Source organism: Lepidochelys kempii, chromosome 6 (genome assembly GCF_965140265.1).
Source record: "Lepidochelys kempii isolate rLepKem1 chromosome 6, rLepKem1.hap2, whole genome shotgun sequence".
NCBI lineage: Eukaryota > Metazoa > Chordata > Testudines > Cheloniidae > Lepidochelys > Lepidochelys kempii.
The window spans coordinates 57,813,694-57,836,785 of NC_133261.1; the positions used below are offsets into that span (position 1 = coordinate 57,813,694).

Here is a 23,092-nt window from a genome sequence, read left to right on the forward strand (position 1 = left end):
TTGAGGACTTGCCCTTTGAGGGTATGGACCTATTTAGCTCAAGAACAGAAAAGGCATTATATTACCTCAAAGATGCCAGGATGACACTCAGATCCCAGGTCATTTACAGTCCAGCACCATACTACAATCTCTTCTGGTACCAGCCAATACAAAGGACATTTGTTTTCTCAGTCAGCTCAAGTTCTTACTTAGACAAGTGGCACTGGGGCTTGTGGAGGTACCCATCATCTTCCTCCATCCATCCATCCATCCATCCAGCAGGTTTGATGAGACTGTCGAAAACCACATGAAGACCATTGCCAAGCTGACCTTCGGAAACTACGTCATCCCTTTCCATTAGCCTTAGGCAAACATAACAGCTGACAAATGAGTGTCGGACATCATTGCTCATGACTACACCATCCAGTTCGCTTCCCTTCTCCCTCTCCTTCCCAGCTCTCCATCCCTCTTTGGGGTCCCTTCTTGTGAGTCCCTTTTACTAACAGAAGTGATCTTGTTACTTCATATACAAGCTGTAAAAGAGGTTCTAAAGAGTACAGAGAAAGAGGTTTCTACTCCTGCTATTTCCCCATTCTGAAGTAAAATGGAGGTTGTTGTCCTATCCTAGACCCAGAAGAAACTGAACAAATTTGTATCCCTCCCCAGGTTCAGGATAGTTTTCCTCAGTCACTTCATCACTTCAAACCCAGGACTGGTTTGTGGCTCTTGACTTATAGGATGCATACTACCACATTACTGTCCACTCAGGCCACAGGAAGTACCTAGGATCCACATTGGGGCTGAACCCTTATCAGTACAAGGTACTCACCTTTGGACTCTTCATCGGAATGAATCCTCATAAAATGTTTAGATGTAGTGGTTGTGCTCCTAAAAAAGAAGGGCATTCACATCTTACCCATATCTCAATGATTTGTTAATCAGAGGCAAATCACATCAGGAACTCTGGCAGGTCTTAACTGTAGCCTCTCTTTTTGCCTGGCTGGGCGTCCTGGTGAACTGAGAAGTTGTCACCCCATCTCAGATGTTACTCAGGAGGTAGGCTAGATTCCACCATACCCAGTGCTTACTTACCCCAAAACAGATTATTCATGCTCTGGCTGTCACGGAGCACAGTGATTTCAAACCTGACAATGATGGTACTGACCAGCCTTATGGTAGGCCACATGTCTGAATGCACATATGTGACTGCTTGCCAGAATTCACTTGAGACCCCTACAGCTTTGGCTCAGGTCAGTCTACTGCATTGCAAAGCATCAGGTGACCAGTCATGGTACCACCCCATGTACTTGCAACACTGACCCAGGTGGCTCCTTCCTGAAAATGTTTAGAAAGTGTCATTCATTACCTTGTTAAGTTGTAGACCTTGGGTTCCCACAGTTGTAGCGCTTGGGCCCAAGTTATAGAGCTTGTTCCCACAGCTAGGCAATCTATCACAAAGAAACCTTGGATATCGATTGAGACAATTACTTAGGCATCTGCTGGTTCCCAACTCAATACCCATGAGGCTGCAGGTTCCTCAGGTACTGTGAGCACCAATAAACCCAAAGAATTTCAGGGTTCCTGTTCAGGAAGATTTTCAGGATGCTAGGTACCATCAGGGATCAAGAAGACAAGGAAAAGAAACTACTTCTTCTAAGTCAGTACTGGTAGACTCAGGCCATTGGTACCTAGCATTTCAGAAATTCAAAAGACCAGACTAACGGACACTCCTCGGAGTGCATAAAGCCTCTTGTACTGTCTGCTCCCTCTGCCACAATTACCTCTGTTCAGGCTTCCACTTTGGTCCTGACTACTATGTTAGCACTGCATGAATTTAGATTTTCACTTGACTTTGCAGGAACAGAAATGCCTGGCTCCCTTTTGTTCTGTACTGATCCATTCTTGGTACCACAAACCTCTAGGTCTCTGGATGTTCACCCAGTGCCAGTGGTATCACAGGCTGGCTTCAGGTTCCAATTGAGGAGGTTAAGGAGTCACAACATAAACGGCTTTATATTCTTCATACAGCATTATTTGCTCAAATTGCATTGCCTATTAATGAGGCTCTGTTGGATCTTGCAAAAGTAATCTGGCATTCTTCAACAAAAATACCGCCAACAAAAATACAGTAAAAGGGCTGTTAAGAAATATTATGTTCCATCTGAAGATTCGGAGTTTTTCTCATCCCTCTCCTAACTCCCTAGTTGTTAGGGCTGTAAATGAATGTAGAAGGCAGCAATATGCTAAATCAGTGCTGTATGATAAAGATCAGAAGTGTCTTGATTTTTGTTTTGTCACAAATTATATTCATCTGTGATTCTACAGTTTAGAATCGCCAACTATCAGGTGGTGTTAGTGAAATATGATCACACCGACTATTTAGTTCAATTTATTTATTGAGCATCTACCACTGGAGAAGAGGGACCAATTCCAGGCAGTAATTACAGAGGGTCAGCTCCTTGTCAGAACATCTCTGCAGGTCTCTCTGGATGCTGCTACCACAGCTGTTTACTGTTTCTACGTTGATGGTCATGAGAAGGGTCTCTTGGCTTCAACTCCCAGGATTTCCAAGGGAGGTCTGGAATACAGTCTTCCTTTAACAGCTTAAAATTGTTTCCGGATAATACAGAAGTCTCTGCATATGTTAAAATAGTCCAGGGCCACTTTGTGCTCTCTGGGCATTTTACACACCTGTGTGTAAAAGGAAATTTAGTAAGTCCCAAACAGCTCAGAGATCTCATCCTGCTCAGTTCTCACTCTTGAGAGACCTTCTGATCCCAAAGAAAGAGGTGGAGGTTCCAGAAAGAGACTGCCTGCTACACATTGACCTCACAACCCTCATCAAAATCTGTTTCGATGGGGTGGTCAAGGTTCTGAGTTATCTTCCCCTTCTCCTTACCAGCTGCAATTGTTGATGTGCATTCCTCACTTTGGGGACCTCCTTTCTCGTTTCCAACAAGTTTGGGAGCATATTACATACAAATGGGTTTTGGAGATCAGCAGGATACTCCATCCACTTTATTTCCTTCCCTCTATCCCTCCCCCTTCCTCATCCTCTTCAGGGACTTCTCATGAGCACTTTCTAAAATAGGAAAGAGACTCCCTCCAGAACTTAGGAGCTATAGAACCAGTCCTTGTACAACACAGAGAGAAGGGGTTTTATTCCAGTTACTTCCTGGTTCCAAAAAAGAGAAGTGGGTGGAAACCCATTCTAGATCTAAAACTCCTCAACAGGTTCATAAAGGTACAGATACTCAAAAATGGAAACACTTGCAACAATATCATCATCATTGGACTCATAGACTTTAAGGCCAGAAGAGATACACCTGCGGAAATTCTGCACCTCTGTGCAATGCAGAATTTTGCAGAAATTAACATTGTGTGCACAGAATTTCCTTTCCCCCACAGAAACGACCTACAGTGCTGCTAGCTGCTACTAAGGGTTGCTGGACCCGGCCGAGCCCAGCTCACACATAGAAGTCACTGCTGGGGTGAGGAAAGAGGAGGGAGCTAGAAGGTTTCTGGCAGCTATAGTTCCCAGCATGCCCTGAAGGAAGGCGGTGTGTAGGAAACTCCATGCAAGCGTGGGACAAAGCATCAGGCTGTTTCTCCCTCTGGATCACTGGGTTCTGCAGTGGGGGGAAGGGGCGGGTGTCTGGGCAAGGTGGGGGCTGTGGCTGGGCTCGGAGGGGTTGGTGTCTGGGCCAGGGTGGCCCTGCAGCTGGGTCCTGAGGGGGAGGGGTTGTAGGTGTCTGGTCCGCTGGCTGGGCTCGTGGTGGGAGCGGGGAAGGGAACAGAGAAATTAGAACTGGATTGTCATAGGGGTTTCTTTAACTCTCTACTCCTGGGGGAACTTTTGTGGGTGTCTGTATTGTTACAGACACACTTGCTGACAGGTATTTTGAAATAAATTACCAAAATAAGTGAAACTGATGTGATTATGTAGTGTTGTTTTTGACAAATAAAATTTGCAGAATTTTAAAATACTGTGTGCAGAATTTTTAATTATTTGATGCGGAATGCCTGCAGGAGTAAAGGGACCTTCATCATCATGTAGTCTGACCTCCTGTACATTGCAGGCCCCAGAACCTTGCTCACCTAGTTCTGTAATAGACCCATAACCTCTGGCTGAGTTACTGAAATCCTTGAATCATGATTTAAAGATTTCATGTTACAGAGAATCCACTACTTATATTAATTTAAACCTGCAAGTGACCTGGCCCCATGCTGCAGAGGAAGGTGAAACCCACCCGAGTCTCTGCCAATCTGATCTGGGGGTGGGAAATTCTTTCCCGACCCCAAATAGTGCAATCGGCTGGACCCTGAACACTTTGGCAAGACCCAGAGGTGAAAGTAAGCCGGTATGGCGTACCGGCAAGAGCTGGTGCACCATACTGGGGCAGCCCAGTTTCCCCAGGGGGCAATTTAAAGGGCCAGGGATCCAGCTGCCTCTGCCACCCCGGTCCTTTAAACAGCCCCTGGAGCCCTGGGCTGCTTCTGCTACCCTGGTGGAGGAGGGGGGTGGAGGGGGGGGAGAATGAGAAGCCGGGGGCGGCACTTACCTTACAGGGTAGGCTGGGGCTGGCTCTGACCCCCTCAGCCCCGCCCCTTCCAGGGGCCAGAGCTGGTCCCAGTGTACCAGTTAGTCACTCGACTTACTTTCACCCCTGGCAAGACCCAACAGCCAGATATCTGGGAAAGAATTTTCTGTAGTACCTCAGAACCCTCCCTATTTAGTGACATCACCGGCTGTTGGGGATATTTGCTGCTAGCAGTCATGGATCAGCTACATGCCATTGTAGGCAGTTTCGTCGTACCATCCTCCCATAAAGTTATCAAGTTCAATTTTGAAGCCAGTTAGGTTTTTCCCCCCACTGCTATCCTTGAAAGGCTGTTCTCACTTATTCTGTATACTTTCTGACCTCCAAGAGGTAGCTTTCCTTGATGATCCTTCTCATCTTCCATTTCTTGTAGGCTTTCTGCTTTCTCTTAATAACCTGTTTGAGATGCTTGCTCATCTAGCTTGGTCTACAACTCTTCCCTACAGAATTTTTTCCCCTTGCTTGGAATGCAGGCTTCAGATAACTTTTACAACTTTGATTTAAAGAAATTCCAAGCCTCCTCCCCATTCAGATCCTTGAGTTCTTCAGTCCAGTCCACTTCCCTAACTAATTCCTTTAAAAAATAAAGTTTGCCCTTTTGCAGTCAAGGACCCTAGTTAGACTTATTTTTGTTTATCCTTCCATATTAGTTTAAACTGCATTAGTTCATGATCACTTGAACCAAGGTTGTCCCCTACCATAAGGTCTTCTATGAGGTCCTCACTACTCACCAATACAAAATCTAAAATGCCATCACCTCTTGTAGGTTCGGCAACTGTTTGAAGGAATCTGTCAGCTAATACATCCAGGAAAGCTGGGCCTTACTATTATTTGTAGCACTTGTCCTTCAATCTATATCTGGGAAGTTAGTCTCCCATAATCAGACAATTCTCTATCCAGATCCAAATTGGATCCTGTAGCAGACCCCAAGCACTATCCCATGGAAGCATCTGATAGCTTTTTTCCTCAGTGTGATTTTGACTCAGACTGTTTTATCTATTCTGTGACTACTAATTTCTTTAGTCTATCTCATCATTAATATACCATGCTACTCTCCCATCTTTATCTTTATTTCTGCCTTTCCTGAACCAGCATATCTACCAAACAGGCACAGCATGGATTTGTTGGTCATGATTCCTCAAGAAACCCTATACTCATTAAATTCTTGGGCAGAGCCATTTAAGTAGTGCAGCAGAGTTCTCTTTTCAATGCATCTAGCTTAAGTCTTCAGTGACAAAAGCCTCCACTCACAATCCTCCATCCTCCTCTTGACCAGCTGAAAATTTAAGGGATATGGTCTCCTCAGGAGGCCATCCTATTCATAAACATTCTAGAGCTCAAGTCATATGACTAGCATGCAAGGCTTTCCTGTCCCTTCAGAGCTTAACAGTCCAAGTGCTGACAGACAACATCACAGCAATGCTCTATGTCAACGGACAGGGGAAGTCAAGATCCTCTTCACTCTGTCAAGAAGACATACATCTTTGTGATTGCGGAATCCGTTATCACGTTACATACATTTCTCTCCAGGAGCATGAGCCTACTCTGACAGGTGCTTCCTCATCCCGTGGACTCCAGAATTACTGTATGCCTTTCTGCTCATGCCTATGATACTCAGGGCTATGAGGAAGCAGAGGAAGGATGCAGATCACATCATGATAGCCCTGGCATGGGCCAAGCTGTTTTGGTGGCTGGTGAATGTATCCACACATACACCAATCATCTTACTGGTTTCGTCCGACCTGCTGCCACAGAACAAAGTCCAGATCCTGCACTTGAACCCTGCATCATTTTACCGGTCAGTTTGGATGGTGGCTGGATGATGTCTAGAAAGAGAAGTCGGTTCACTTAAGTTTCAAAGCATCTTACTTCAAAGCAGAAAACCTTTGACCAGAGTGATGTATGAGGGCAAATGAAAGAGATTTTCTATCTCAGCAGCTTAACCAGCTTTCAGAGTTGATGGCACCAATGCCAGTAATATTGGACCAGTTACTTGACGTGAAACATTGACTGTCCATCAGGTCAATAAGGGTACATGTAGTGGCAATATCTGTATATTGCTCTCTAGACCAGAGCCATACGGTATTTTTGCAATCTACGATGAGTAGGTTCCCGGAAGAGATGGTTCCAGTTTTTTCACTAATTAGGAAGCTGCTCCTCCTTGGGACCCGAATATAGTATTTATTCGGTTGAAGGGTGCCCGCCCTCCCTCCCTCCTCTTTGAGCTACATGTCAATTAAAACAGCCTGTCTGATGGCTAGCACATAAACTAGAGGGGTAGGAAGTAATAGGTTGGTTAGGAGGGTCAGGTGTGTGATTGGAGCAGACTTCTTACAGTCTCCAAAATTCCAAATGTAGATGTCCACTATGACTTCAGGAGGCTGAAGGGTCTGTATGCTGCTCTTTCTGCTTCAACAGTAAGATATTTCTGATCTAAGGGGGTGTCTCTTCCAGGAAGAAGTCTTTTATAGGCTGCCCTGGAAGCTATGGCCATGTTGGTCTGGACTGTGGTGGGGTCGGGGAACTGTTGGGGGCTGGTGTGCTGGAGCGGTTGAAGCCAATCTCCTTAGGGAGCAAGGAGAGAAGCTGGGCACATCCTGTACTTATCTTCTGCTGTTTGGTTTGATGTTAAAGTTGGGTAGATGTGTGTTTGGGGGCACTTGGACCCTTCATGGGCTGCATGGGAAACTTTCCTTTCTTCCCTTTCCGGTTCTGTCATTGTAGATGTGAAGGTTACTGAGGCCTAGGAAAAGTATTGTCTGTAAGCAAACAGCAAATGGTAAATAACTAAGGTCTAAATCACTTTGCATTGAGTTGGTTTGTATAAAAGCATAAATATATAGCTACACCATTGTCCATTTTCACTTAATGTGCTGTGCTCTTTAACAAAAATATTTAAACTAAAACGATGCTTTCTATTTGCTGGCCTTGCACAATTGTTATGTAGTGCTAGTAATAAAAGACTAACAAAGCATTGCTGTCAAATTCTAGCTCTGAAAAAATGATTTCTATATTGAAACTTACAGAAAAAATAGCTACTATATCTTTGAGGGCACCCTACCAATTAAGATGTTCCAAAGGTGTATTTTTTTAGTTTAATAGCCACACCACCTAGTTTCTGATCGAGTATAGTATGGGGCTTAGCAAATTTTTGTTAAATAGCTTCAAAAAATAAAATCTTTCCAAACATGGTGTAAGGGTTTGTTTGTTTTTTTAAGGACACTTTCAACTTGAATCTCATGAAATTGATTAACTTTTTAAAAATTGAAGCGGCTTCCAGCCTTTCCAGACTATTATACCCCTTTCAGGAATCTGATTTGTCTTGCATATCATAAATTTCACCTCACTTAAAAACTCCTTGCTTACTTTCTCATTTTTATCATATAATTGTAAAATAAATCAATTGGAATATAAATATTGTACTTACATTTCAGTGGATAGTATATAAAGCAGTATAAACAAGTCATTGTATGACATTTTAGTTTGTACTGACTTTGCTCGTGCTTTTTATGTAGCCTGTTGTAAAACTAGGCAAATATTTAGATGAGTTGATGTACCCCCTGGACTAGGTTTTGTTTTTGTTTTTGTAATTAGGAAAAAAAAGGGTATACTGCTTAACAATAATTCCTTAAAATATAAGTATCTTCTCCTTTGTTTCTAAAGGCCTTTTCAGGTAGGGTTCTCTTTTCTAACTGATTTGTCAGAGATTCAGAAATTGACTCAAAATCAAATTCACCAAGTATACTGAACGCCAGCTTTTGTTAATCGTAGGTGTTACTTATAACAATGGTAACAATAACAAATTTTCAGACAGAGGATTTTTTTTCAGGTTAATGGTGTCCATTTTAATAAAAATAATTGCTTTAGAATTCTGGTTTTAAACACACATACAGTTTTATACAGTCTAACAAGCAGACAATAGTACAAAAGGTAAGAAGGAATAATTAAAGGGCATGTGATGTGCCCTTTCAGACATAATCAAACTAAAAATAGACATTAGCATGAAGAAGCTATCTGGAAACAGCAATGTGATAGCTAAAAACACCTTATGGGGCTGTTAAAATTATGTTGAGGGGAAGGGGAAGAAGGAAATTTGTGACCATACTCAGGGCACTTCAGATGCCAATGGGGCTTGATTGTGCAGATCTTTGTAATATGATTCTTGTATGCTTTGATCAGCTGAAATAACTATGGTGACACTTTACTTTGAAGCATGATGATGACTTAACAGGCATTGGGGTGAATAGAGGAAGTTCATATGCGGAGCTATTGTTACAGGCTATTTGTAGACTCCGGCAGACAAACGTAATCAATTTACACTTTATATTTTCACAAAGCATTTTTATTTTTATGAAAGCTTACAGTCTGGGGCACAAGAATTGATTTATTGTTTGTAAAGCCTTTTTGATACAAGGTGTTACATATGTTCATTAGTGTAGAATTTACTATGAAATCCTTGCCTTTTTGCTGATCGGAGATTTTAAAAGCTAGTTTTCAAAAATGTTGTAGGTCCGTAACTGACATGTTAATGTAATGGAATTTTGGGGATAGCAAACAGAGGCAAGGATAAATGAAACATGTCTAATAATTTAAAAAAAAAAAAAAAAAAAGAAAATGGTGTACAAGAACTGTTCACATACACAGTGTAACAACTCAGATTCCCAATGGGGCTCAAGGGCTTGTGGCTCTTGTGACTTAGAAACACATTTTATTGCAACATATTTATTTGAAGGTTGAGGGGTATCTGAGAAATTAATAAAAATCTAACTTCAACTTTCAAAAGGTATTGTTCTAAATAACTAGTTACACAGACAATTGCAGAGCCTCTGAACTCCTTACACACACTTTTGAATAATTGTTACACTGCTCATGTTAACACTAAGGGTATGTGTAAACTTGGAGCTAGGGGGGTCTGATTCGTAGCTGACATAGACATGATTGCACTAGTATGCATCAAGCTAGTATGCTCAAAATATTACTGTAGCATGAGCAGCTGTGAGCAGTGAGGTTCAGGCAGATTTGTACTTAGAGTGACTAGTTTGTGCTGCTGCTCTCTGCTGCCCATCCAACCCCAGCTATGCTGCTAGTTTTAGCACACTAGCTTGCTGAGAGCTAGCATGAATGTGTCTATATGAGCTGAGAATCACACCCTTAGCTCCCATAGTAGACGTACCCTAATCTCTCTCACTTGTTTAGTCTGTGTTGAAAAACAGCTGTTACTCTTTTGATGCAAACTGTCTTTAAAGTTACCTATTTAGGTGATATGTCTAGCTAATGCTGTATATATGGCAATGCTATATATACAAAAAGAAAAGGAGGACTTGTGGCACCTTAGAGACTAACCAATTTATTTGAGCATAAGCTTTCGTGAGCTACAGCTGTACGAAAGCTTATGCTCAAATAAATTGGTTAGTCTCTTAAGGTGCCACAAGTCCTCCTTTTCTTTTTGCGAATACAGACTAACACGGCTGCTACTCTGAAACCTGGCTATACATACAGTGAATTACACTGGTGTGAAATGAAACCAGAAATATTTTATAGTACTTGACCAAAATATATTTACCTTCTAAATTTAACATAGCAAGCTCTTTCTTAAATGTTACCCAGGCATCTCATTATATGTTATGTGCTGAAACTGATACAGTATGACATCCCTACCTGGAGCCTTCTGTTGCAAAACGAGCACAGACTGAACTGTTCTATCAACTATAATCTATTTCAACTTCTGTTTATTCCTTAGTACTGTACAGTACTGTGCTGTGGAGTTCTATGAAAAGATTTGTAACTTGGTAGGCATATTGGTAGAAATGCTAGCATACCTGCTATTACATGGACTAGCCAAATTAATGTGCTTTAGTCTGCATCTTCAATTAGGGCAGCAGCATTAGTGTTGCTATTACACAGCTGGCACTAAGCCATGTGAGAGTGTATTGCACCATAGCCAGACACTAGATGGTATCTCTTAATTAAAATACTTGGCTGTGTGTGTTTGTGTTGTTTCTTTAAGGCAATAAGTGGTCTACAGAACTGATTATTGATTTAAAAAAAAAATTGAATCCCATGTTGTTATATTGAGAGAGCAGATGTTTGGGATGTTTTTCCATTTCCCCTAAATCAGTTCTTTTACTAAGTGGTTCAGAAATTAATGTTTTGTGTGTAGCTTTCATGGCTTAGACAATAAGCTGGTAGCCAAAGAAGTGGACGCAGACTTTAAATGTTTCATGGCAGTATTTCTAATGCAAAAAAGGAAGAGCTTGCTCTTCTAGTTGGGATCAGGAAGTACTCTCAATTTACTTCCTAAGGTTAGTATGCTGTGACTGACAGTCATTTGGTGACTTGCTGCCTGGGGTGAAAGAAGCCTTGGCAGCTAAATTTAATCATTAGGAAGAATATTTAATTGGGCGGGGGGGAGGGGTTGCATTTTACTAGCTCCTTGGTGCCCCAATCAAGGATCAGGTTTGTTGGACACTGTACAAAAACACTCCCAATAAGAGAGTTTACAATCTAGGTTTAATATAACACAGCAGATGAAGGCAAGTGACAAATTAGAGGTATAGAGAAAGAGGAGGACAAGACAACAGTAACATTTCTAGCTTTCTCTAAAATGCTCCTACAGCCATGAGCAGACCTGGGTAGATGACAGGACCTTCAGGGTCAAATGTCTGGATGAGAAGATGGTGTAAATAAAGGGTTGTGAGTTTTTAGGCACCAGCAAACTTTTTAGGAAAAGAAGACCTTCTACAGAATGGATGAGGTCCTTCCTGATAAATTCCTCTGCCCACTCACTCCAGCCCCAACCTTTAGAAGTGGAACCAAACTTCTAATACGAAGATCGTCAAGGTTTTGGAGAGCTATTAAAACTACGAGTTGGAGGCGTGGTGTAGGTAAGCCAATAGGTGCTGAAGAGTCCTTGGAGTAGACAGAGAGATTGGCTAGGGATATTAAAAAAGAAATTCTGTATCTGGTTAAAAAAATATGTCCAATTATAACTACTCTGGAAGAGGGAGAGATTGAGAGCAGCACATAGCTGCATTCTACAATGAAATATGTGGGGAAAATAGTTAAATATACAAAAACACACTGTAAAAAAGAAATTACAAATATCTATGTCCCAATGCAAAAAACTTACAAGCAGAAATAGGTGAATTAGTTTGTGTAGCAATGGAAGAGAACCTTGAGATAATATGGAATGTGGTGAAATGACAAAAATAATGGAATACTGTAGTACCTGGATATAAACAAGACCTGAACTTTCATGTTTGTGTATATCCAAGTAAGATGCATGCAAAATTGCACTTTGGAAGATATGGCCCATGTTGTTTGTGTATTTATTTGCATTTTCCTATAGTAGTAATATAAAGTAGTTAACAGTTAAAAACTCATATACTGCAGTTTAATATTTTTTGGAGGTTATAGTTGTCTATGGAAATAATATTGATAGCCTACAGAGCAAATGCTTTTAGTTATATCTTGTTTGTTTTAAATCTTAAAGTGGTTTGGAAGTAAACATGGAATTATAGGTCCCAAAATGGGATTGAGGGACCATTGCAAAAGGGATTGATTTAGTCTTTGGTGCAGGCTGTTCACAGATTCCTTCATGAGTACGTTTTGTGCCTTGGTGATTCATGGCAAATGAAGCTGCTAGTCAGTTTTAGTGATTTCACTAATGGTTTAATCACCATGAAATTTGGCTGGGTCGGAGGTGCTGCTTAAGGGTTAAGAACATCTGTTTAGGTAGAGAAATTGTTGAGACCTTGGACCTTGATTTTATTAATGTAGCATATCAAGAACACCCAGAATGCTAACGTTCTAAGGATGCAAGTAGGAATGTAAAAAGTTAACCGGTAAGCATTAGGCTTACCAGTGACCCCGTGCTGGCCGGAGTACGGCCAGCTGGAGCAGCCCCGGCCGTGTCGGGCCAGCCGACTGGCCAGAGAGACCCCAGCCCAGGCTGCTCCAGGCTGGCTGGCCAGCAGAATCCCGGTCCCATCAGGGCCCTGGACCCAGCCCCCACCCCCGCCTCACCAGGCTGGCTGGAGCAACCTCAGTTAACGGATTAAATGATATAGTGTTAATAGTTTAACCAGTTAACTTTTTAAACGGATATTTACATCCTTAGATAGAAGCATGTTTATTTAAACACCCAGCCAACACCACCATCACTGTGGGGAATAGCGTAGAAAGAGTCTTGAGGGAAAGTACTCGGTAAGTGTAACTGTAGACTTTTCTAGGCATGGAGAGGGTGGTATGAAGAGGCAAATGGGGCAGGTACTGGGGGTAGATGAAGAGAGCTGAGATATGGGTAGGGTTGAAGTTGTGAAGAACCTAGAAGGAGCAAAGAACTTTGTGCAGAAGCAAATTAGAAGCCAATGAATGAGTTTCAGGAGGATTGGTGATGATCAGAGGAAGATTTTGGCAACAGCTTTTTGATAGCTTGGAGGATTCAGAGGGGTGAGAGGTGGGGAGGCCAAAAAGTGAGAAGCTCCTATCATTAAGATGTGAGATGACCAAGTATAAACCAGGGTTGCATCAGTAGGGGTGAAGTGGAAAAGTTGATTGTAGTTATCATTGAGGAAGTAGAGAGAAGATGTGTTGAGATTCAGGAGATGTGGTGCATTAGGGGGTTGCCTAAGGAAGTGAAGTATTCAGGACTACCATGTGTGAATCCACTAATGTTGTTTGAAATCTGGTCTCCTATTTGAAACATCTGCATTTGTTACAAGCTTTTGGTGGGCTGATGAAGTATAACTGGCTTACTGGGTATTAACTGATTCTCCTTTAAAGTGGTAATACCATCTTAATAAGATAGTATTGAAAGAGAGAAAATAAAATTAAAAAAACCTTGAACATTTCTGACCCCATCTTAAATATTTGTCTTGAGCTGGGTAGTGATATGACCTTGAATGTACCTGTTGAACAGAACATAAATTCCAATCCTAAAGCTATTTTTACTGCAGATATTAACTTTACTGTTTTTCATTTTTCATAGTATCGTTTCTTCTGGCTTCCCTTACTTCTTGTTTCACATTATAGAAGATGATACACATTAGTTAAAGCTGCATAGATTAATCATTTTAAATCCATGTCTTTAAGGATTTGCTAATTTTCATAAGCTTTGAAGACAGTTTGCATGGAGAAGCTACCATCAGTAATATAGAACTTCATAATTATCTCCATTTAGCATCAGGTTTTAGCTTTTTTGCTTACCCCTTTTGTCATTTAATATCTTTGTATGCTTTTATAAACCTTTTTTTAAAGACCCCCTAAGTATTGCTAATAGGGCTGTCAAGTGATTAAAAAAATTAATCGTGATTAATCACGCTGTTAAACAACAATAGAATGCCATTTATTTTAAATATTTTTGGATGTTTACTATGGTTTTCAAATATATTCATTTCAATTTCAACATAGAATACAAAGTGTACAGTGCTCATTTTATATTTATTTTTGATTACAAATATTTGCACTGTAAAAAAACAAAGAATGTTTTTTTCAATTCCACCTCCTACAAGTACTGTAGTGCAATCTCTTTATCATGAAAGTTGAAGTTACAAATGTAGAATTATGTACAAAAAACCTGCATTCAAAAATAAAACGATGTAAAACTTTAGAGACTACAAGTCCATTCAGTCCTACATCTTGGTCAGCTACTCACTCAAACAAGGTTGGTTACAATTTGCAGGAGATAATACTGCCTGCTTCTCGTTTACAATGTCACCTGAAGTAAGAACAGGCATTCGCATGGCACTGTTGTATCTGGCGTTGCAAGATATTTACGTGCCAGATGGGCTAAAGATTAATGTCCTTTCATGCTTCAACCACATTCCAGAGGACATTCTTTTATGGTGGTGATGGGTTCTGCTGGAGAAATACACTTCTCTCCCCAAGGAGTAATCACAAATTTAATTGACGCATTATTTTTTTATTTATTATTTTACTTGATTTTTTAACAAGCATCATCAGTATGGAAGCATGTCCTCTGGAATGGTGGCCGAAGCATGGAAGGGGCATACGAATTTTTAGCATATCTGGCATGTAAATACCTTGCAACGCCGGCTACAAAAGTACCATGCAAACGCCTGTTCTCACTTTCAGGTGACATTGTAAACAAGAAGCAGGCAACAGTATCTCCCGTCAATGTAAACAAGCTTGTTTGTCTTAGCGATTGTCAGAATAAGAAGTAGGACTGAGTGGACTTGTAGGCTCTAAAGTTTTGCACTGTTTTGTTTTTGAGTACAGTTATGTAACTAAAAAAAAATCTACATTTGTAAGTTACACTTTCACGATAAAGAGATTGCACGTCAGTACTTGTATGAGGTGAATTTAAAAATACTATTTCTTTTATCATTTTTACAGTGCATATATTTGTAATAAAAAATAATAGTGAGCACTGTGCACTTTGTATTCTGTGTTGTAATTGAAATCAATTTTGAAAATGTAGAAAAACATCCAAAAATATTTAACAAATTTCAATTGGTATTCTGTCGTTATAAGTGCGATTAATTGCAATTTTTTTAATCGTGATAAAAAATTTTGAGTTAATCGCATGACTTAACTGCGATTGACAGCCCTAACTGCTTAAAAAAACCAAACTAATGAAAAATATTTTGAGGAATGTAAGAAGTGAGTCATTAGTGATGGGGTTTGGCTTGTTTAATGTGCATTTCATAGAGCCCCTTAATGGCAATGAAAATTGCTGAAAATACCGTAAAACAATAAAGACTGTATGTATGCAGTAATGTCCTGTTTTGCTGCTTCATTCACCCAGTCCATTTGATACATTTGTTCCCTCTAATTCAGCATCCTGTAGGATTTCACATGTGTATGTTTTTAACATTCAAAGAGATGTGTTCAAAAATAGAATCTCTTCACCTTCCTTCCCCCTTCTCAGTAAAAAGATGTTGAACTTGATTTTCTTCTGATGCGATCACAAGACTGCTGCTGCAGTAGGGGCTTAATGCTGTTTACGTCGTCATTTTACATAGCAACATCTCCCTGGGGATTTTTAAACAATGCAGCTGTTCATGAAAGATGAAGAGGGGGGGAAATAGTTGCATCTGCCATTCAGATTATTACAAAAAAGAAGCCGCAAGCAAACCACTGAGTGCAGTAGATTCATGATTCTGCATGAATGGACAACGGAATCATGGGAGCTGCCATTTTTTTCTTGAATGGAAGAGAGCATCATGGGAATGTGGTTGTTTCTAATCTTTTTGTGAATGATTCTTTTCCATTTAAATTGGCACCATTTTTATGAATGATTTAAAATAATTTTTCCACAACCATTCTTTAAAATGTGCATAAATTACTGAAGGAACACTAAAATAGTGCTTTTCCCATCTAATTTAAACTATTTTGGTCACCACCTTTTGTTTTGCTGATGTCCAAGACGGCACTATGTTGATGTTAATTTAACGTAATTAACTTAACCTGATGTAAAGAGAATTAGGCTACAGAGACATTTTATCCTTAAATCTTGAATAAAATGTCAGAAATTATAACAACGTAATTTGTTCCAGCATGCTGCAACAATGGAAGTGACACTATGTTGAGTGATTGTTTTGGCCTTGTGTAACCTGTAGTTGTACCTTTTTTTTCCTACTTCCTTACTTCTGGCCCCTTGGTTTCTTAAACATCAAAGTCAGGGTTGGGGTGGAGATGTAGGGCAACAGGAAACTGCGCACATTTAAGCTGCAGCGCTTTCTGCACCAATAGTCTTTTGCTAATGTTAGTGAGCCACTTAAACTCTCTAAATATTTGAAGTACAGTGGTCCCTGATCCCATTGTACTTTAATTCTCATCATGTAACAGATACATGAAATTTGCTTCTAAGTTTTGGATTTTGTGTGGTCTGTAGTAGTTTTTAACCTGTGTAGTTTGCTGACTCCCTGGATCCTCATGAACAGAAGGTGCTGAATCTTTTGAGGCTCTTGTGGTGAGAGAGTACAACTAGTTGAATGTGTCTTTAAAGAGTTGGAAGATTTTAATATTACTCTGGAGGTTTATGCATAAATCAAAGCAGCCTAACAGTAAAACACTTGCCCTGCACAAATGAACGTGACACTGTATAACAATGTTTTGAATTAACACTGTAGTAGTTTGTCTTAAACCATAATGACTTAAGTATCCTCCATATTTTTAAAATTGGAATGGCCAAGTGCTTTAACTTAACTGTATTCAACTTTTTGTTGTTTTTCAGAAGAGAAGTTCAAAGTGGAAACAAAAATGATTGCTGCTGACTTTGGTGAGAGAGAAGATATTTACAGTAGAATTAAAGCAGGACTGGAAGGCCTTGAGATTGGTGTTTTAGGTTTGTATCTGACCTGTTTCTAGATTTTTCCGTGCTGGAGATATTTGTCTTGATATCCATGTTAGTTTGCTCCCCTCTGCCCTAATATTAAAAGTTTATTGAAATCAGCCTGAAAAGGCTGTGGATATGACTGAGCTGAAAAAAGTGAAGTAACTGCATTCTAGATATTTCTTATTATGGCCCTGATTCCTAAAAGCATCCCTATTCAGGAGAGCGCTTACTCCAGTAGTTCAGTTCTTTCCTAAATCAGGATGCTTCTGATGATGCATTTTGTATGCTTTATTTTTATTTATATTACTAAAGGCTGACCTTCAGTTCTAAGTGCCTTTAATACTTCAAATACTAGTATTTGATCCTCTGTGGCCTTAGCCAAAGGGGCTGATACTTCTCCTTGCCTTCTGATTACTTCCCACAACCCTCCAGTTTACATCATGAAGCTGTAATAGAAGCCAGCTAACTTCAACCTGTCTAACTTTAGTTTTCATAAGACGTAAGGGGGTAAATGAGTCTAAAGTCAGGCTACGATTTTACTTTTTTGTACTCATAGCACACTTTTGTTATATAAATACCTTCAATAGGACTCGTGAGAAATGGTGCATTTGTGATCACACATCAGCACTGAAAATGCTTCTGCATTTATTCATAAATCCCAGCTCTAATGAAACTAAATGTTTAGTTTTTCTGCTCTTTGTGTATAGAGTAGCAGTTGAATCCTGTGGGAACGATATTAACTTTTAGTTACAGAACTGCTGAAGGTAGGCTATAACGTGAAGTCATTGACTTCCTGCTTCAGGAGGTTAAGGTTTGACTATGTTCTGGTCATAAGAGTTAGCGCTATTGTTCAGCCTATTGCACTTCTCCTTTGGGTGCCATACAGTATCTTGAAGATGCTGCAGTAGTCTTGGCATTTTCTCATCGAAAGGATAGGAGAAGACAAGGTGATTATTCTGTTTGCTTCACTGAACCTAAAATCAATAGGTAATTCAAACCAGTTCTTAAGCTCAAGAACCTGTAGAGTTTCCTCAAGATAAGAAGACATACTTTAGATTCAGACAATTCAGTAAAGGAATTTTCTTAAAATTTTATGTTAGTAGTGCATTTTCCTGTGTGTATATATTCCTACACACTTTTCTCACACTGCGTTTCTACAGTTCTCCATTATGAGGATGAGAACCTGTAATGGTAAACAACGGCTTGAGATTTTGCAAATCTGTCATCTGAAGCTCTCTAAAAGATAACACTGTTTTACAACACCCATGTGAGGTAAATAAGAATGTATACAAAATTTCCAGAGTGTTTTAGGGTACAATTGCAGCTGAGATTAGAATAAAGGAGTTCTGACTTCTGCTCCCCTACTTGATCTATAAGACCAAGTTTCTTCCTAAACCAGAACCAATACATATGGAATAGTTTTGCATTTAAGAAAAAAATCAATAATATTTCTTAGGTGTAGGTAATCCTGGATTTCTGTACCCTCAAATTGGGGCGGTCTGTGCTAGCTCTGTGGTATCCATTGCAAATGTTCCAAGGTTCTTGAGCTGCTTAAACTGTTGGCAGTTGTAACGTGTGTTCTCTTTTAGAGGGCACCAGCACCTACCAGGGCAATTCATATTTTTTCCAGATAATGTGATAACCCATTGTCTCTCTTTAAAACTGGCAAAATTTACGGTTCAGATTATGGCTAATCCATAAAGGCAGTATTTTGTTGATTGCCAGAAAATCAAGTTTGTTTTAAGGATGAAAGGCGGCATTGTAGACTTCTGTGGCATTAATTGCTGTGCAAGATCTATGTTCAATCTTCTGCCAATACATGCTGTCCATGTGAGTGTCTGAGCAGATATGGGTTTAAGTGAGACCCTTAACCATGCTAATAAGGTACTTAGCTACATAGTGCACATTCTTCTTTGGGGCCTCACTTGGGCTGATATGAAGGAGTAACTTAGTGGCAGCTCAGTACTCACTATTGCAGGATAGGGTTCCTTGCACTGTGTCCTGATTACTTTTAACCTTTCACTTATATACACACAATAGTCTGCATCTACACTGGGCAGAATCAGGACCACTGTGATTGCAAAGTCATAGCACAAGTTAGTACTAAAGTATTTACAGATTAAAATCCTTGTAAACTCCTTTTTATTTGGAAGTTACTTCTCACCCACATGCAAAGGCTAGAGTTTGCATAATGTTTTGCTGTGTGTTCAAAACAGCATTGTCAGTGACTTTGAACATGTGCTAACTGCAGCAATATGTTAAATAGGTAGAGATGAGAGATTTTCCTTGCACCACTTTAAGTAATAGGCTTCTTAAATGAAGTCTGACAAACTTGGGACACTGTCCAGGTCAGCAGACTCAACTTTTTAGGTAAATACACAATGTTCTATCACTTTCCATCTGGTTTCAGTTTTATTTTAAACAAAATTTTAGTTAATTTTAAGATGGCTACAAAACTTAATGAGAGCCACCAATGATAAGGGCTGCACTCCTGCCACCACCAAGCCCAGTACTGAACTGAGTGTGGAGCAGGTGAATGCAAAGCCAAGGGCATTACTGACTAGGTTTCTTGTAAACTTCCCTCTATTTCCTGCTCACAAAAATGGACCAGGCAGACAAGTCAGGAAAATTCCTCAAGTTCTGTGTTGATGCCCATGAACATTCCTGTGGATGAGGTGGCACTCTGTACATGAGATGCCCAAAATTAAGTGTTAGCTCTATCAAGTGATTTGCGATGCTCAATCTTTATAAAATAACCATCAATTTAGAACTAGTTTTGCTTGCATACATTTCAACAGATGAATTCCTGACCATCCTTTTTGCTAGCAGAGCCAGGCTTTGGGCTCCATGAAGGAGAATTGCATTTGTAAAGTCTGTTTCTAGTTTTTCCCTTGCAAATAGCCATGGAAATGGATTGCTAAAATTGAAAAGAGTACAGTGTTGAGTTCCATTCTGCAGTGAAAGGTTGAGTGGGGGGAAGATGTGGAAATTTAAATATCTCTCTAACACACACTTACTTATGAGTTAAATTTTCAGAAAATCCTGAAAAACCGTGTCCCTAACTCTTCACACTATCTTGAGTTGTGCCCTACCCATAAAAAGGTGGATGACTGGTGAAAAATTTGTTATATTTAGGATGACAGGTGGCCAAAAAATGTATCCCGCACCCATGCTAATACTGACACTGCTTGTTAAAACTTCTATGCCTCTGAGGGTATGTCTACACTGCAGCAAAATACCCATGGCTGGCCCCGATCAGCTGACTTGGGCTCAGGCTGTGGGGCTATAAAATTGCAGTGTAGACACTTGCACTGAAGTCTGGGCTCTGGGACCCTCCCCCATCGCAGGGTCCTAGTGCCTGGGCACCAGCCCAAGCCCAGATGTCTACACTGCAGTTTTATAGCCCCACAGTCTGAGCCTTGTGAGTCTGAGTCAGCTGACATGGGCCAGCAACAGGGGTTTTACTGCAATGTACACATATTAGGAATGTGCAGAGCACTTGTTAATGGTCTGCAGGATGTTTATTTCTCCTCATTTCTAGCTAATATATTTTTAGGATTCTTGTAAAGAAATTTACATGGGTAAGTAGTTGCTGTAAAGGGGTTCAGAAATCTCGAATAGGAGAGGTGTACTTGACAGTCTCGGAATGAAGTTTAATAACCTCTGCTTATAAGTAATCTTCTGTCTGTAGTTTCCTCCACATATTTTTAATATCCTTGATATTGAAATGATTTTTCAGACTATCTTAAAATGCAACCTTTTGCAACTGAGACAAAGATCCCATGACACTTCTCATAAAACGTTTGCCTCAGTGGCATTGGCCGGAAAGTTTCCCTTCACCTGCAAAGGAGAATGCATTTCAACAGTGCTGTTAATATATTAATAGTACAGTGCTTTAGGATCCTATGGGGTTGAAGGCACTATAGAAATGAAAAATATTGAGTCCGTAGCAACTGACTATGGTGTGTCTATAGATTAACTTCAGTGAGTATGTCTACGCTGAAATGTGAGCCAAAAAGTTAGTGGAATTCAAGTTAGCAGACTCTAGGTGTGTTAACCTAGCGGGCTTGAGTTCCTACACTCATTTGTAACCCTAGGTTAGGCATTATTGAACCCTCGGTCCCACCCTGGGCTGCCAGTGTCTACACTGCATTATGCATGCCCAAGTCAAGCCACCCATATCCCAGACTTTGTGCCCTACCAAAATGTGGACACTCTAGCCCTTTGTTCATGTTGCAGTGTGGGAAAACGTTTGTCCAGAGGAAAAAGAAAGTTGGTGTGTGTGTAAGTGTGGGATACTTGTGCCTTGGGAGTCTGCCAGGATTCCAGTGGGGATGCATTTACACTGCAAAGCAATAGAGCTTGAACTCTAAGTTGTGGTTTGACTCAGGCTCAGGCCCTCCACCTCCGTGGGGCTTTGGGATCCTGAGTCCAAGCGCTGGGTTAGCACGATTTGTGTGTAGATGGAATGGGGTTTAGGCTTGAGCCTGAGTTTGAACCCTGGGTTTACACTGAACTGTAGACTTGTTCAGTGAGGTCAACAGCAACTAAATATGTATGAAACAAAGATTGTTTTCATGCTACTGTCTTTCATAGTGAAGTTGAAATTGAGAATATAAAGGACAGAAGCAGCACTGTTTGAGTGGGGTTAGAAGTTTTCTATGATTTGTTAGTGTTTAGATTACTAGAGTATGAATATTGGCTTCATATCTGGGCTTGTCTACACTGGCAATTTACAGCGCTGCAAATTTCTTGCTCAGGGGTGTGGAAAAACACCCTCCTGAACGCAGCAAGTTTCAGCGCTGTAAAGCACCAGTGTAGACAGTGCACCAGCGCTGGGAGCTACACCCTTCGTGGAGGTGGGTTTTTTTAGAGTGCTTTAGTACTGCCAGTGTAGACTAGCCCTCTGAGAACAAGTCTGAAGTACTGCATTAAAAAATTAGGTTTAAACAATTAACAGATTGTCAGTTAATTTTAAATGCTGCTGGTGGGGGGAGATTTCACAGATCTGAAGAGTGTGAAAATAACTTGTGGAACAGTTTGCTATGGTGAATCCACATATAATGAGCCTTTGACTAGACAGAGAAAGCAAAACACAAACCCTTTCAAAAAGCAGATAAGATTTGTCAAAAACATGCACTGCTTAATGTACTAAGATTGTCATTAATGAGATTTCTCCTGCACTCCTATTCGTGCTCTCCCCCGCCCCACAAGATATTGAAGCTCTTTGACAGAGTGCCATCAATGAGCTCTCAGATTGCATGTTGGTTACTGCTGCCATCTACTGTCCTGACACAGCAATTGCCGATTTAGGAGTGGTGTTAATTTGGCCATTTAGTGTATTTCACTTTCTAGGACTCCCTTCTGCTATACTGTGTGTGTGTGCTTGCATGTGTGTGCAGTTTTTTCACAGAAATTACAAGATGGAGCAAAACCACGGTGATGGCCTATAAATAACTTGTAGTCTGGAGAGCTTGTTGCAAATATTTGGGGTGGGGAGAGAAGTAGGCCCCTTCTCAAGGCAGTGGGGAAACTGTCTGGCACATTTACTCTTTCACAAACTGTAAACCGTTGTCACGTAGGATGTTGCCAGGGATTGGGATGTGTCCCTTGACTTTTCATTTAATTCAGGTGAGTTACACAATTGTACCTCTGTACACTTGGTACAGTTCTGTCCAGGAGAAGAGTCTGGGGGATGAGAAGGATTCAAATGCAAGTTAAAAATAATTGGGAATATTCTTTTAACAACATTTTAAAAAGTAAAGAATAACGGTGTCTTCTACAGTTAGTCGTGAGTTTGCCTAAGTGTTTGTACTGCATTCCTTATAGTGGGTGCTGGGTTACCAGCTGTTCCTTCTCTTCATGCACTCTAATGGACTAGTTCAAGGGCTGCTTCTCTCCTCCCTGTACTTAAAAATAGAAATTGAGTGAGAATTATAATGATTAGCTTGTATTTAAACATGAAGTTTGCTTACCTGCTTCTGATCCCAATAAATTAACCTTAAACAGCATTAAAACACTGGAGAGTGATTGTAACTTGGGAGTGGAAGGCTCAACATGTGAAGGCAGATGATCTTTCCAAACTAACATTATGTGAAGAGAGAGGGCATTTGACTGTGGATTTAGTGGCCATAGAGTGAGCGCTTGCCTCAGTTTCTGGTTCATGTGGTCCATGCCAACGCAAACTGTCTTGCGCATAGCATGTTGAGGC

General features: G+C 40.4%; 1 protein-coding gene across 2 annotated transcripts in view; it reads left to right on the top strand.

Moving 5' to 3' along the window:
- The window catches only part of HSD17B12 (hydroxysteroid 17-beta dehydrogenase 12), a 158,958-nt gene that overhangs the window by 72,597 nt on the left and 63,269 nt on the right, over positions 1-23,092 (top strand). The window contains exons 1-2 of one of the 2 annotated variants that reach the window (XM_073348047.1): positions 11,310-11,464; positions 16,780-16,890. In XM_073348047.1, coding sequence (XP_073204148.1) covers positions 11,326-11,464; positions 16,780-16,890 — 250 coding nt within the window. In that variant the 5' untranslated portion in view covers positions 11,310-11,325. Of the gene's footprint in view, positions 1-11,309; positions 11,465-16,779; positions 16,891-23,092 lie in introns of those variants that run through there. The other variant, XM_073348046.1, reaches the window with a different exon arrangement.